Below are 14,807 nucleotides of genomic sequence, written 5' to 3' on the forward strand. Positions count from 1 at the left end.
AGGCAGAAATATCTCCAGGCGTTTATTAAAATATCAAAATTAGAGGACTTTAAGGATAAAGGCCTAGCATTCTTCCTTTCCTCCCCACAGCACAGTCACTGGCTACTATGACTATAAATTTGATAAGGCCTGATTTGAATTATTTGAATATATTTTCCTGCAAAAATATCACAAGACAGAAAAAAAATTGAACCAAACTAGAAAAAGAAAGGAAGAAAGAAAGAAAAAGAAGGAAGGAAGGAAGGAAGGAAGGGAGAGAAAGGAAGGAAGGAAGAAAGAAGGAGGGATGGGACTGCATAAAATATTATAACATTGTTGTCCATCGATGTGAAAATATGTCTGTTAGCGTGTAGGCCCAGGTTGGCAAAAGATGGATAAAAGCTTGTCTGATGTGTTACAAAAACATGAATCCAGAGATCAGAAGAATTAAAACACCCCGAGAATAACACAAAGGTATTTGAAGTTGCTTCAGAGGCAAGGGCGGGTATGTATATGTATGTAAAGCTCGTTTCCTCTGAGGCTGCTTGGCAGTTTGCTACAACATCACGCTGATGAAAGCAGGGTCTTTAAGTTCACCCCCCAGCGGACTGTCAGTTTCTCCTTCGCGCCCTGCGGGAAGCGCATTCCCGGGAAGGGAAACACACTAGTTGGAGAAGAGCTGGGGTGCTAGAGAAGGGCTGGAAGCTGGAGCCAGGGAGCCTGGGATGGAGAGGTGGGTGGGGCCAGGCTGGGTGCGGCCTCGGGTACCAAGATGCGGAGATGGGGCCACGTCTGGCTCCAAGGGTGGAGAGCCAGGGAAGGTATTTGCTCGGGGGAGTGACATGATCAGGGTTTTTAGGCTGGTCACTCTACCTGAAGCATTGGGGGAGGGAGGAAGGAGGAAGGAGGAAGAACCAGAGGGACCGGCTGCAGTGATCCAAGTAGGATAATGCCCCAAAAGATGAGCCTGACCTAGGACGCGGTCTGCAGAGGGCTGGACTGGCTGGCGGCGGGACACTGGCGGAAGGACACTGGGAGGGAGGGACGACGGTGATAAATCCCTGGAGGACGACTCAGAGGGCTCAGAACAGGCTCTAACGAGGTCCTCTGCTTCTCACCTCTCGCCGCTCCCCTCCCCCCGCCCCAGCATCCTTGCAACTAGTTGAATCAATTCACAGATTCACAGTTCAGGATCCGAAAGGAACGGAATTAGCTTCTGTATGTGAAGTGGGTCTGACCCACGAGGGGACCCCGGAGGGGAACGTCCGGAGAGCCTCCTCCGGAGCTGGGCGGGAGCGGAACGAGTCCCGCGCGCGGGGCGGGGTAGGATAGGGCGCAGCGGCGGAGCCCAGAGCTCGGGACCATCGTGCGGCCCGCGGCCTGCACTGTCTTTGCTCCTCAGGGCGCCGGCGGGTGACTGGAAGTTGACAAATCTCTAGGGAGGCGGTGAGCCTCCCGGGACCCGCGGCCGCCGCCTGTCGCCGTCCGCTGGGCAGCGAGGTTCCTGCGGCCCGATGAGCCGGCCCAGCGGGAGCAGCCGCGACGACGGCGACCACGAGCGGGAGCCGGGTGGCCCGCGGCGGCAGGGGAGGGTCCCCGCGGCCTATAGGGGGCAGCGCCGAGCCCGGGAGGAGACGGCGGCGGAGGGGTGGGCGAGTCCCGGCCTCCCTGCCCTCCGTGCGCTTACCCGGCGCCGCCGGCTTCGGCGGGGACCCGGTGGTACGTGGCGGGCCCGGCGCGCGACAGCCCCTGGAGAATTGGGATCCGGGGAGACCCCGGCGTCGCCACCCGCCCGCCCGGGGCCGCGAGAGCCTCGGGAGGCGCCTCCGCGTGGCCGGGGAGCGTCTGGGCGCCCGCCGCTTCCCCGAGCCCGAGCGGGACGCCCGGTGCCCGCGCGGTGGGTGCCCTGAGCCCCGCGGTGGGCGCCCCGGGGCGTTCCCCCGGGGAGGGCACCCCGTTCCGGCGCCCCCGGCCGCGCGGTATTTGTGGCGCCCGCGGCGGCGCGTGTGCCGGGCGTGTTTCCCTCCCGGGTGCCGGGCCCCGGGCCCCGCCGCCGCGCTGACTGTGTCTCTCTTCTCCCCCTGCAGGAATCTTCCGAGAATCCTGCTGCCGCGACTCTAACCGTGAGCGAGGCGAGCTCGAAACCAACAGCACATCTAAATTTAAAAAAAAAAAAAAAAAAAAAGGCGGAAGAAGCGGCCGAGGCGGCGGCGGGAGGAGGAGAGGAGGAGGGGCCGCGCGGCCCGAGGCGGCGGGGACGCGGGGACGCGGGGACGCGGCTTTGTGCTGGCGGGTCGCGGGGCGCCCATGGCGGAGTGCGGCCGGGGGGGCGCCGCCGGCGGGGCCCTGCCCACCTCCCCGGGCCCGGTCCTCGCGGCCAAGGGCGCCCTGAGAGCCGGGGCCGGGGAAGGCGGCGGCGGCGGCGGCGGAGGGCGCCTCGGCCACGGGCGGGCGCGCTATGACAGCGCCGGGGTTTCCAACGGAGACTGCAGCCTCGGCGTGTCCGCGGACGAAGCCCAGGCCAGCCCCTCCAGGGGCCCCCGCGGCGCCGCGCTCGCCCCGACCCCCGGCCCGGCCGCCTGCCCCCTCCCCCGGGAGAGCAAGCCGGGCGGCCTGCCCCGCCGGAGCAGCATCATCAAGGTAGGTGGGCGAGGGGCACCCGTCGCCCGCCCCCCGCCGTCCGCGGGGGCTCTTTCCCCGAGAGGGGAGTAGTGGTGGCAGGAGGGGGGTGTACGAGGAGCCAGCCCCCTGCTAACGGGAGCCAGGGGTGCGCTGGTGTTTGGAGTGGTTGAGCGGGGACTGGGTGCATATGGCATTTGGGAAGAATGGAGAGGTGGTCCTGAATGTGCAGGGAGCTGTGCTCAGACATCCCCCGCGGAAGTTAGGGATGTCACCTCTCCCAGGATTGGCCTGGAATGATGGCCTGTACCTGCTTGGCAGGGCACGCTCTCTTGTGGTAGCCTCGGCTGGTAACAGACTCCCTGCAAGGTTTCCATTGTATGTTAAAAACAGTTATCATGTGAAAGCATGTTCTTAAAAATCCCAGGCAGTGAACAGAGATTATTTAATAGGTTTCTTCTCATCGCTCTATAGTTGCCTCTTGCAAACGGCTGGACTCAGAGGGTGCAAAAAATCCCAGGTCACTCAATTTCACGGAGAAATGGAGCAGGTTTCTGAACATAAATGCCCATTTCGGCTTTCTTAGGGTCAGAGGCGCTGAGAGATTACAGTCCTGCACGGTTTAATCTTTTCCTTGCTGCAGTAGGCAGGCCTCCAGCTCTGTGGAAGTTCTTTTGGGTAGTTTGCTTGGTTTTGCTATCTTTTGCCTGGGGTTATTTAGCAAAAGGACGTCAGCGATTGTTTTGTGCATTTTAAACTCCAGGAGTAATGTAAGGAACTCTTGAGTTTGTGATGGTTTCGTTCTAATATTACATTTTGGTCTGCAGTGCAAACATATTTCTCCTGACATGAAGTGAAAAAAAATTGATGAGCTAAGAAGAGCAGAGCCTTAGGAAGGGCTAGCTCTTTCTGCTCAAGTTTGGAACGAATAGAAAATGTTGCTGTCTGAAGGCTGAGAGGTCACCAGGACGGTGAGCATCAAAGCACCCTGACACGGCTGTCCCCACCTTCCTGTGGCAGATCATCAGCGGGAGGGGGAGAGCAGAACGGGCCACAGTGAAGAGAATTGGCACTGGTGGTATTTGAAATTTAACTGGACCTACAGAAACCTTCTGAGTAGCATGTGGTGTCTGATGGTATTATCAGCCTCTGCAGTTACCTAGTGAAATATACAACCTTGCTACTCTATGTAACAGGCAATTGTGAAACTGCTTTTCGCTTTGTCATCTGTTGGCCCGGTTTATGGCTGAGCAAGGGCACAGTTGGAGGGCTTAAAGATCAAGTGTATTACCTATCTGCAGCAGGCGTTTAGAGTTTAGCTAAGGAAAGCAAAAGAGGTTTTTGCTGCATACCTACCTAGCTTTTAGTGACTTAACGTTTTCTTCTACTCTGTCGCTTATGTTGCCATGGAAGTTGCTTTCAACCGTGCGTGGTACTCAATACCCATTGACAGAGTTATGTGTCACAACTGTTTTTATTGGTTACTAGATATTTGTGGTGATTTTGCACTGCAGTGTTAATGAAATCTGACGTAAAAATTCCAGAGAAGATACAAGCTGACCACATTTTAACTCCTCTCCCTCAATTTTTTTGAAGGGCCTGTTCTTGCACTTTTTAAAAAAAAAAAATTCAGATTTAATTGTTGTCTACATGTGGTTCACAGTGTAACTTATTTAATTACAACAGCATCTGTTTTAATTTTGCATTCATGGGAGGTTAGGAAGAAGGATGGTTTGCCAACATTTCTGACATGTGGAATTGAGAACTTGTTGGTAGATATCATTTCTTCATTGAAGATGCTAGAAGCACATGGGGAAATTGTTAATTATTCAGAAATCACTGGAATTTTGAAAGTTTCCCAGATATCTTTGTCTTCTTCCTAATGGAGGCAGTTGGTCCCTTGTTTGCAGTTGTATCCCTAGATATACATTGTGAGGAATGTAGTAGGGGTTCAATACGTTGCTTCCTGAATGAATGGACAAATGATAAGAAAGTACATATTTTCTCTAAGTTCTTTAAATTTTTAAAATGGCTCATTGGGATTTACCAGTCTCATATCTTATGTATTGTCTCGTATCTCCTAAGATGACTTGACTCCTTTTTCTTGCCTCTATTTTCAATGTGCATTTTCTTAATCACCCTTTAAAACTATGGAAATAGTGTTGAAAGTTGATCAAGCCTGGATTTTAGGGAAGGAGTATGCTATACTTAAATAGGTATTTACTTGGTATTTACTCCCTTTCAGTTGGCGTCTTGAGGTATCAAGATTTTAGAAATTTAGTGTGGCATTTTCTAAAGACATGACAGCATCAAGTTAATAACGTAATAGAATAAAGAGATCTTTAACTTTAATACCAACTTTCATAAAGCAGCAAATAATGCACAGGTATTTTTGTCACACGAATGGCAGAATTACATTTCACTTTTGTTAAAATATAATAAACAGCTTAGCAGGAGCCCATGTGAAAAAGCAGTGGTGACATCTTTCTTTGGTTTCTTTTGAATAAAGGGATGAATGCAGTCAGGTGATGGAAGGGGAGAGGCGGGAGTAGATTAGTGAGCCTGGTGATGATGGGGGACTTGAGGGCATGGCGCAGAGCGTGCATGCTCACTAAGGATCAGAGGCTGGTGTTCATGGGGTTGCATTAGTTGCAGTGTCCGGCTATGCCTGTTTCCTAGTTCATCACAGTCTTGACCTTCCTCTTAGGTGGGGATCCCCAAATCAGAGAGAGAAATAACAGCAGAAATGGGATAAACAGTGGGCAAAGAAGGGGGACTAAATGCACTGTAGGCTGACTGGAATGATATTCCTTATTTAAAATTATTTCTTTGGAACTCCATCTGTTTTGTAAGTGTGGTGCTGAGTAAGAAATTGTAAATTGTAAAACTACATTTTCTGCCAAAACAGATGCACAGATCCATACTAAAAGAGCTCCTTGGTTATGGTAAGAGTGTCGATGGAAATTCAGGGTGAGCAGCCTGGTCAGACCTTTCTAAGTACCTTGAGAAGAAAAATAAATCATGGAACTCATCACCAGACTTTTCTACTTTTCCTTAGCTTGTTGAAAATAGTATTACACTTTTTAGCTTATTCTCAAAGGCCTATTACTAGATTTTTAGGGGAGAAGCCATTATGTTTGTCATCTTTAGTAATCTAGTAAACGAAAACATCAGTTTCATTTTCTCTTTCCATATTTCATTTCATCACACCATTCAATACAGTCCACGCTTTATTTTGAAACAGTTAATTTGGTTAGCTGTTCAGATGGCATTCATTTTTTACAAATAGCTCCATCCTTTAATTCAGGAGCTTGGTCTAAAAATATGAAGTAACACTTTAAGCCTTAGATTTCTTTCTAAGTTTTGAAATAAATGAAGTTAAAATGTCTATTAGTTTGGATGGTTTACTTTAGTCAAAGCTAATTAAATATTTTGGATGGTACATTAAGAGAGGTGATTTAATTTGCATAAAATAAAATTCACTCCCGTTGGTGTCTAGTTCTATGGAATTTGACAAACACATGTAAGTCATGTAACCACTACCACAACCAAGATCTAGAACAATTCTATCATCTCAAAAAATTCTCCAAGTCTCTTTGCAGCCTTCCCTGCCCCCTATCCCCAGACCATAACAACTATTGATTTGGGTATTTAAAAAAAATAAGTTGGAAGTATAGCCATTATACTATTTTGGTATTTAAAAGTAATGACAGCAGCCACTGTTTATTAAGCACTTACTATGTGCAAAACACATGAAAAGTGTTTAATTTGATTCTGTGGCCTGGTCTTGCACCAACCATGGAGGCTGAAGAAAACCCCAAGTTCAGAGGGGTTAACTGCTTGTCCAGGCTGCTGGAGCTGGTTGTTGTACCCCACTTGGGCACTCCACTGACCCCCACATTACACTGGCAGTGTTAATTTTTTTGTATACTTAAGGAAGCATTGGTGGTTCGGAACACCAGATTTGGTTTTCCCCTTTAAATGTAGGGGATACTGAAGGGAAAAAAAGAATCTCAGTTTCTTCTGGCAGAAGAAGTTGGCAGATAATATGGCCAGGCAGCTGTCTAGTCACCTGTTATGGCTGCCTGACCAGAGACTCTGGCTTCGCTGGGACCAAAGGTTTGACCTTGTCCAAGGTGGCAGCCCTTAGTTTTCTTAACATCACTGTTGTCCTTATTATGGTGTCACGGTGTGTAGGGGAAATGCTTTTACTAACTTTCCGCCAACGTAGATTCCCTATGTCTTGATGCTGAGCACCGCATCATGGGGAACTAGCAGGCTTTTCACATCTATTATGCGTATTTAAACAAAATAATTAAAATGTACATTATGGTGTAAATAAAGTAGACTCTTTGCAGGCCAAAGCTGGGCTGTGTTTATCAGTTCTGCACAGAAAGCAAGCACTCAATAACCATTTTCTGAATTTTATCTTAAGAATAATATCTGCATTTGACTTTAGACTTTTTTTTCTGAATGGGGGCTCGGGGGAGACAGCTGTACACCCAGCAAACCTGTGGGCGTATCATGAATATTCAACCAACAGTAACTGGATCACAGAGTGAATTTGTCTGGTTAAACAGGCAGCCTTGGTCATTTAGGTCAGAAAACTCTGGTAGCCAATCAGCAAGTCTCCACTTGGCTTTGTACTGATGCATGTGAGGGAGTCCAGGCTCGATAACTGCTGCAAGGTGGGCGCAGGGCCGTGAGTCTCAGCCACTCAGAGAGCTTTTGTCACACTTCAGAGTTCAGTTTCAACAGTCATTAGGGGGTGTTCATTTTCAGACCCTAAAAATTACTTACCCCTTTTGCTTCTTCCCTTCCCTGTCTTCCAGCCTCCCCTCCAAACAGTTATGCTTGACTTGTGGTGCTTTTCACCAGGTCCAAATAGACAACTGACAGGAAATTGTTTATTATTATTTTTTAAATTGCCTATCTTGGCCTCTTGAGTTAGTTTCTTAGAATGCTCTCTCCCAGAATCTGTTCAGTTCCTTTTATAGTTCTGTATGCTCTGTAAGGGGTCTAAACGAGACTGTTCTTTTTTTAATGCTTAAGTTCCCCATGCCTCCGAATTCAACGAAATAGGGCAGCCTAATGCAGGTATAAATGAATTGTGCAGGTATAAATGAATTGTGAATATTCACGTTTTCCCTTCCGACTCTATTTTATACGTGTGTTCAAAAATAGATGCTCTGTTCCTTATTAATGCTAAATTTTGTCTGTCATTACTTGCTTGTCTACCAGACCTCCAGATTACTTCAGCTACTTATGTTTTATTTCAAATTAATGGATTCTGTAGTACAGGGGATATTCATATATTTTTACCAGTGGGCCACAGGATCAGAAACTGTGCAAGCTGCCTGGCCAGCTTTTCTCTGCTGTTGATAATGGTGAATCGAGAGGGTCGTACCCAGCATGGGTGTTAGTAGTGACTCAGACAAGTCGGAACCCCCAGGGGGGGTTTCAGTGGGACCTATGTTCCTTATGGCAGAATAATCCCATAGCTTTAGGGGGCTCAGAGCATATAATGACTTACATTGAGCTTTAGCAACAATTGTGTGAGTGGGCCAGTCTGCTGGCAGGATGCCTGGCACCTACCTGTCTCCGAAGGGCAGAGGAGGGCAGGTGGGAGGCCCTGCTGGCTGCGAGTGCTTGGTCACGTGGCGGGGGATTAGGTAAAGCTTGTTCTAGATAGTCATCTCAGCTGGGCTGTACAGGCAGACCACCTTTTATTGTGGTTCGCTTTATTGCGCTTCACAGATAGTGTGCTTTTTACAAGTTGAAGGTCTCTGGCAACCCCGCGTCGAGCAACTCTGTTGGCGCCATTTTTCCAACCGCATTTGCTCACTTAGTGTCTCTGTGTCACATTTTGGTAATTCTCGCAGTATTTCAAAATATTTCCTTGTTATTATGTTTGTGATGGTGATCTGTGATCAGGGATCTTTAATGTTACTCTTGTAATCATTTAGGGGCACCACGAACCGTGCCCATGTCAGATGGCGAACTTAATTGATACATTTTGTGTATGTTCTGACTGCTGTCACCTCCCTGTTGCCTGAGACACAACAATGTTGAAATTTGGCCAGTTAGTAGCCCTGCAAGGGCCTCTAAGTGTTCAAGTGAAAGGAAGAGCCACACATCTCTCATTTTATTTTTTTTTCTCATTTTAAGTCAAAAGCTAGAAATGATTAAGCTTAGTGAGGAAGGCATGTCGAAAGCCCAGATAGGCTGAAAGCCAGGCCTCTTGTGCCAAACAGTTAGCCAAGTTCTGGATGCAAAGGAAAAGTTCTTGAAGGAAATTAAAAGTGCTGCCCCAGTGAACACACCAATGGTAAGAAAGCGAAACAGCCTTATTGCTAATATGGAGAAAGTCTGAGTGGTCCGGAGAGACGATCAGACCAGCCACCACATTCCCTTAAACCAAAGCCTAGTCCAGAGCAAGGCCGTAACTCTCTTCAGTTCTGTGAAGGCTGAGAGAGGCGAGGAAGCTGCAGAAGAAAAGTTCGAAGCTTAGCAGAGGTTGGTTCATGAGGTTTAAGGCAAGAAGCCATCTCTGTGACATCAGAGTGCAAGGCGAAGCAGTGAGTGCTGATGACGAAGCTGCAGCAAGTTATCCAGAAGATCCAGCCAAGATCATTAATGAAGGTGGCCACACTAAACAACAGATTTTCAATGTGGATGAAACAGCCTTCCACTGGAAGAAGATGCCGTCTAGGACTTTCATAGCTAGAGAGGAGAAGTCAGTGCCTGGCTTCAAAGCTTCAAACGACAGGCTAACTCTCTTGTTAGAGGCTAATGCAGCTAGTGACTTGAAGTTGAAGTCAATGCTCATTTACCATTCCGAAAATCCTAGGACCCTTAAGAATCATGCTGAATCTACTCTGCCTGTGCTCTGTAAGTGGAACGACAAAGCTTGGATTACGGCACATCTGCTTGCAACATGGTTGCAAGTGAATACTGAATATATTAAGCCCACTGTTGAGACCTATTGCTCAGAAAAAGAAGATTCCTTTCAAAATATGACTGTTCAATGACAATGCACCTGGTCACCCAAGGACTCTGAGGGAGATGCACAACGAGATACATGTTGTTTTCATGCCTGCCAACACAACATCCATTCTGCAGCCCATGGACCAAGGTATAATTTTGACTTTCAAGCCTTATTATTTAATAAATATATTTCGTAAGGTTATATAGATGCCATAGAGAGTGATCCCGCTGATGGGTCTGGGCAAACTCAGTTGAAAACCTGGAAAGGATTCACCATTCTAGATGCCATGAAGAACATTCATGATTCATGGGAAGAGGTCAAAATATCAACGTTAACAGGAGTTTGGAAGAAGTTGATTCCAACCCTCATGGATGTCTTTGAGGGTTTCAACACTTCAGTGGAGGAAGTAATTGCAGATGTGGTGGAAACAGCAAGAGAACGAGAATTAGATGCGGTACCTGAAGATGGGGCTGAATTGCTGCAATCCCATGATAAAACTTGAATGGATGAGGAGTTGCTGCTTATGGATGGGCAGAGAAAGTGGTTTCTTGAGATGGAAACTACTCCTGGTGAAGATGCTGCGAAGCTTGTTGAAATGACAAAGGATTCAGAATATTACATAATCTTAGTTGATAAAGCAGTGGCAGGGTTTGAGAAGAGTGACTCCAATTTTGAAAGAAGTTCTACTGTGGGTAAAATGCTGTCAAACAGCACTGCATGCTACAGAGAAATCGTTCTTGAAAGGAAGCGTCAGTTGATGGGGCAGACTTCATCGCTGGCTTATTTTAAGAAACTGCCAGTCACCCCCACCCTCAGCAGCCACCACCCTGATCGGTTGGCAGCCATCAACATCGAGGCAAGATCCTCCACCAGCAAGAAGATTACAACTCACTGAAGGCTCAGAGGATGGTTAGCTTTTTCTTCTTCAACCAATAAAGTATTTTAAAATGAAGGTATGTATATTGCTTTTTTAGACACAATGCTTTTGCCCACTTAGTAGACTACAGGGTAGTATAAACACAGCTTTTATATGCCCTGGGAGCCAAAAAATTCGTGTGATTCTCTTTGTTGCGATATTTGCTTCTTCGAGGCAGTATCTCTGAGGTGTGCCTGCACGGTGGGGTCTTGGTCTGTCCTCAGGACACACGTTATATGTCTGGATTATTCAGGGGGAAGCATACTGGTGGGAAAACTAGAGGGTGTGAAGTTCGGTGCTTGGATCAGATTCTGCCTCCCTCTCTTCCTTCCTCTTGACCTTGGGCAAGATATTTAAGTCTGTGTGTCTAGTTAACCCATCTCTAAAACAGACACAAGGATATCTCCCTCATAACATTGTTGTGGAGATTAAATGAGATGATGTGTGTGGCATATTCAGAACAGCGTGTGGCCTGTAGCAAATACTCAATCAGCAGCCCCTGGTATGTTTAGTTTCTCTTATTTAGAGTTGATCCTGAGATGAGCAAACTCATTTAGCTTCATTTGAATTGGAGATCACTAACACTGCCATCCCCGTTTTGAAAGTCTTATCTTTTGAGACACAAAGAATGTACCCAGATAAGTTTCTCAGACTTCTTCTGAAGATGCTTCATGAATGATTTTTGTTCTGGTGCCTCTCTCGATCTGATGCGTCAGTACAACTGAGCTCATATCTTAATAGCCCCACTTCAATAATCGGAGGGCACTGGACATTAGTTTTATTGCACCAAGCACCCACATGTCTTGGTTTGCCCAGCATAGTCCAGATTTACCCCGGACAAAACCAGGGTTTTGTCCTCTCTGCTCTCCTTTGATGGATTTCAGAGCTTTTCAGGAGGGAATCATTTCCCATTTTTGTTTCTTTTTAACAAAATTTGATTTACACTTTTTAGGGTCCTGGAGGGTAAAGCAGGTAGTAGTAACAATTTGTTTTCAGGTGAGTTCTTTCTGATAGTATTTATCCCTACTATTGTTTTGGAATTGTCAAATAATACAAATTATTTACATTTAATAATTATATAAATTATTACATATAAAATATTATATAAAGATATTTATATAAATTACATAAACATAATTTATATAAATTATAAAATTATAGACTATGTTTATGCCTTCAGCACGTTACTGTGAGTTCAGTATTGAGGTATCTTCTTGGAGTATATGCTAAATATACGGATTTGGAAATAGCAGATATTACCACCCCAGAACCCGGGCCGCTGGATTTAAAAGTGATTAATCATGTAGATTCATGGGAGTTTTAGAACGGAAAGAGATCATGCAAAATTCTTTTGTAGTTATAGAGAGGCAAGGCCATACTGATCAGTACATCTAGCTCCTAGCTATGGTTGAGTTCATTTATTTGCATATTAGCCTAGCAGAATTGGGAAAAAAATTGTTATGTAATACTGCAGTATGTGAGTATTAATAGCACAAGATGTGGTCTTCCAAACAGCTATTTTTGAGAATTTGTTTTTTTGGCTATAGATAGCTGCATGGGTACACATGCTACACTTGTGCACGCATGTACTCTGAAGACTCTGTTTATAAATAGTAAAGATTAAGAACAAACCAAATAACATAGTGGTGGTTGGCACGAGTCCTGTCTTGTGAGAGACTGATGGGTAGCAGGTGTCTGCTCTCTAAATTGAAAATGCCCAGGCAGGGGGAGCCTGTTTTTATGAACATTGCTAATGAGGCTTCGGTTGCTCTTGACCAATTAGCGTGGCCACAGAGGGATGAGCGACCTCGTTTGCAGCTACCATTAGAATCACAAGCTCTATGACTCTCTCTACATGGTTTCCTGCTACTTTTTATTTTTCATCTTCCTTCTAAGCTCTGATATCCTGTGAGCATAAGTAGATGTAATTTTTCAAATAGTTAAAATGGTTTAATGGTTATTCTTGGAGGAAATACAGCAAGTTGCTTAGATTTTTGTTGCTATTAATCCATGCTAATAGATTATATTAAATACCAATAGAATCATTCAGAGGTTTTCATATCAGAACTGATAGAATTCCTGATGTAATGTGGGTTTAACGGATGTGTTTGTCTTTGGAATTTTTGGTGGTTTGTTGAAAGCGATCTATATATTCTTTCAAGGCTTTCTCTGGTTTATGTATATTCCCATAAATGTTTTTTCTGTACATTAAAATAGTATCAGAAGTTGAATTGCTATGTCATAGGATATATGTATATTCAGCTTCAGTAAATATTATCGTGTGCTTTTCCTAACTGACAAAACTAATTGACACACCCACTGGGTTATGTGAGTTCTAGTTGCTCTAAATGCTTCCTAATACTTGGCATTGTCAGTGGTTTTTGTTGGTTTTAAATTGTATCTGTGATGGTTATGTGATGCACTGTGGCTTTTAGGTTGCATTTCCCTGATGATGAATGATGTTGAGCACCTTTTCATGTTTTCTTGGCCGTTAGTATATTCTCCTTTGTAAAATGCCTATTCCTATCTTTCACCCATATAAAAAAATTGGGGTTTTTATATTTAAAAAAATTAATTTGTGGGACTTCTTTACATTTTCTGGGTATGTCTTTTGTGTGATATGTATATTGAAAATTTCTTCTCCTAGTATGTGACTTGTCTTTTCATTGTCTTAAGGGGCACCTCTTAATGAATAATAAGTCTTATTAGTTTTAGTGAAATCCAGTTTATCAGCATTTTCCTTTATGGTTGTCCTGTGTATGATATTTTAACTTAGCTTGAGACCATGAAGCTATTCATTTATTTAACTTCTAGAACCTTTATTTTTCAAATTTGGCTCTGCAGTCTGTCTGGAACTTATTTGTGTGTGTGGTGTGAGGTAGGGGTCAAGATTTTTCTTTCCATGTAAATATCCAGTTAATTAATCCAGCACCATCTATTTGAAAATATCATTTTTCCCTATTGCACTGCATCGGCCCTTTGTCATATATCAAGTGACTTTATATGTGTGGGTTTGTTCTGAAGTCTGTTTTGTTAGGTTGGTCTATTTGCCTATTCTTTCGTTCATACTGTCTTTCTTGCTAGGTGTATACCCAACAGATAATTAGGCCATTTGTGTATCAAAAGATATGTACAAGAATGTTTGTAGCAGCATTAACCGTAAGAGCCCCAAACTGGAAACAACCCAAATGCTCATCTTTTAAAATAAGCATATCATACAATGGAATACTATGAAGAAAAAAGACAGACAGACAGACAGACAGACAGGAACAACAAAAAGAGCAGATGACTGCTACATGTACCGCTCTAGCCTCTCAAGATAATGTTGAGGGAAAGAAACCAGACACAAAAAGAATGCATGTTGTATGATTCCATTTATATAAAGTTCCAAAACAGACAAACTGATTTTTGGTGATAGGAGTCCTAATAGTGGTCCCATTTAAGGCTCATGACTGGGAGGGGGGACCCAGGGGCTTCTGGGTGTCACTGATTTTTGGTTGTTGGATCTGAGGGTGGTTCCACTTTGTGAAAATCCATTGAACTGTACACACTCCTGACTTCCAGAGGTATATCATACTTCAATAAATAAGTTGATTTACACAATTGAGAAAATAAATCAAAACTAGATACTTACAGGCTGCTTCACTCTGCACTGTTTAGGACACTGCCTTTCATAGTTTGCTGCTGTCTGTCGATCAACATGTACAACACCTTTTTGCTGCAGTGGGGTGCTCAGGCTGCAACGAGGCCTGGTGGAGGCCCAAGCTGTGTGATGGTGTGGAGTTGGGGGGTAGGGGAGACGCTGGCTGGAACAGCAGGAGGACGGGATCCTTCCTGGGCTGTGCTGAGAACATATCAGGAGCCGGGCCTGGAAGGAGGGGGGGCGGCGGGCTGACACAGTGGTGAAGGGAGTGTTGGTCACTGGCGTCATCTTACTCTGTTGTGATCGCTGGGAGTTTTGACGATCGGTTTGGTGTGATTTTGAGCGTTTTCATCCCTTCCGGTGCGCTCGAAAGATTTACTATTCGAAAGTGTGCTGCTCACACAAAACTTTGAGAACCTCTCCTTTGTGGAGCACCTGTTCTCTGCAAGACGGCTTTCTAGAGAGCACTTTTGGTCTCAAAAGCAGTGAACAAACAGAAACCAGTTATCCAGGTTTGTAGACAAAAGCGAGAGTTTTGTGTTGGCCACTGAAGAGCCATCTACCTGGGGTCCCAGGTGGCCAGCAGAGTTTTGGCTCTGTCGGCATTTATCTTGTCCCATCGAAATGTTCCTTCAGGTGGGGAGAACACCAGCTCTACAAAT

General features: G+C 45.4%; 1 protein-coding gene across 2 annotated transcripts in view; it reads left to right on the forward strand.

Moving 5' to 3' along the window:
* Positions 1-1,157: 1,157 nt before the first annotated feature.
* Positions 1,158-14,807, forward strand: part of PLCL2 (phospholipase C like 2) — a 195,260-nt gene continuing 181,610 nt past the window's right edge. The window contains exons 1-2 of one of the 2 annotated variants that reach the window (XM_029214150.1): positions 1,158-1,698; positions 2,067-2,619. In XM_029214150.1, coding sequence (XP_029069983.1) covers positions 2,287-2,619 — 333 coding nt within the window. In that variant the 5' untranslated portion in view covers positions 1,158-1,698; positions 2,067-2,286. Of the gene's footprint in view, positions 1,699-1,734; positions 1,877-2,066; positions 2,620-14,807 lie in introns of those variants that run through there. The other variant, XM_029214151.1, reaches the window with a different exon arrangement.

Source organism: Monodon monoceros, unplaced genomic scaffold (assembly GCF_005190385.1).
Source record: "Monodon monoceros isolate NGI ecotype Baffin Bay Population unplaced genomic scaffold, NGI_Narwhal_1 Super_Scaffold_11, whole genome shotgun sequence".
NCBI classification, from domain to species: domain Eukaryota; kingdom Metazoa; phylum Chordata; class Mammalia; order Artiodactyla; family Monodontidae; genus Monodon; species Monodon monoceros.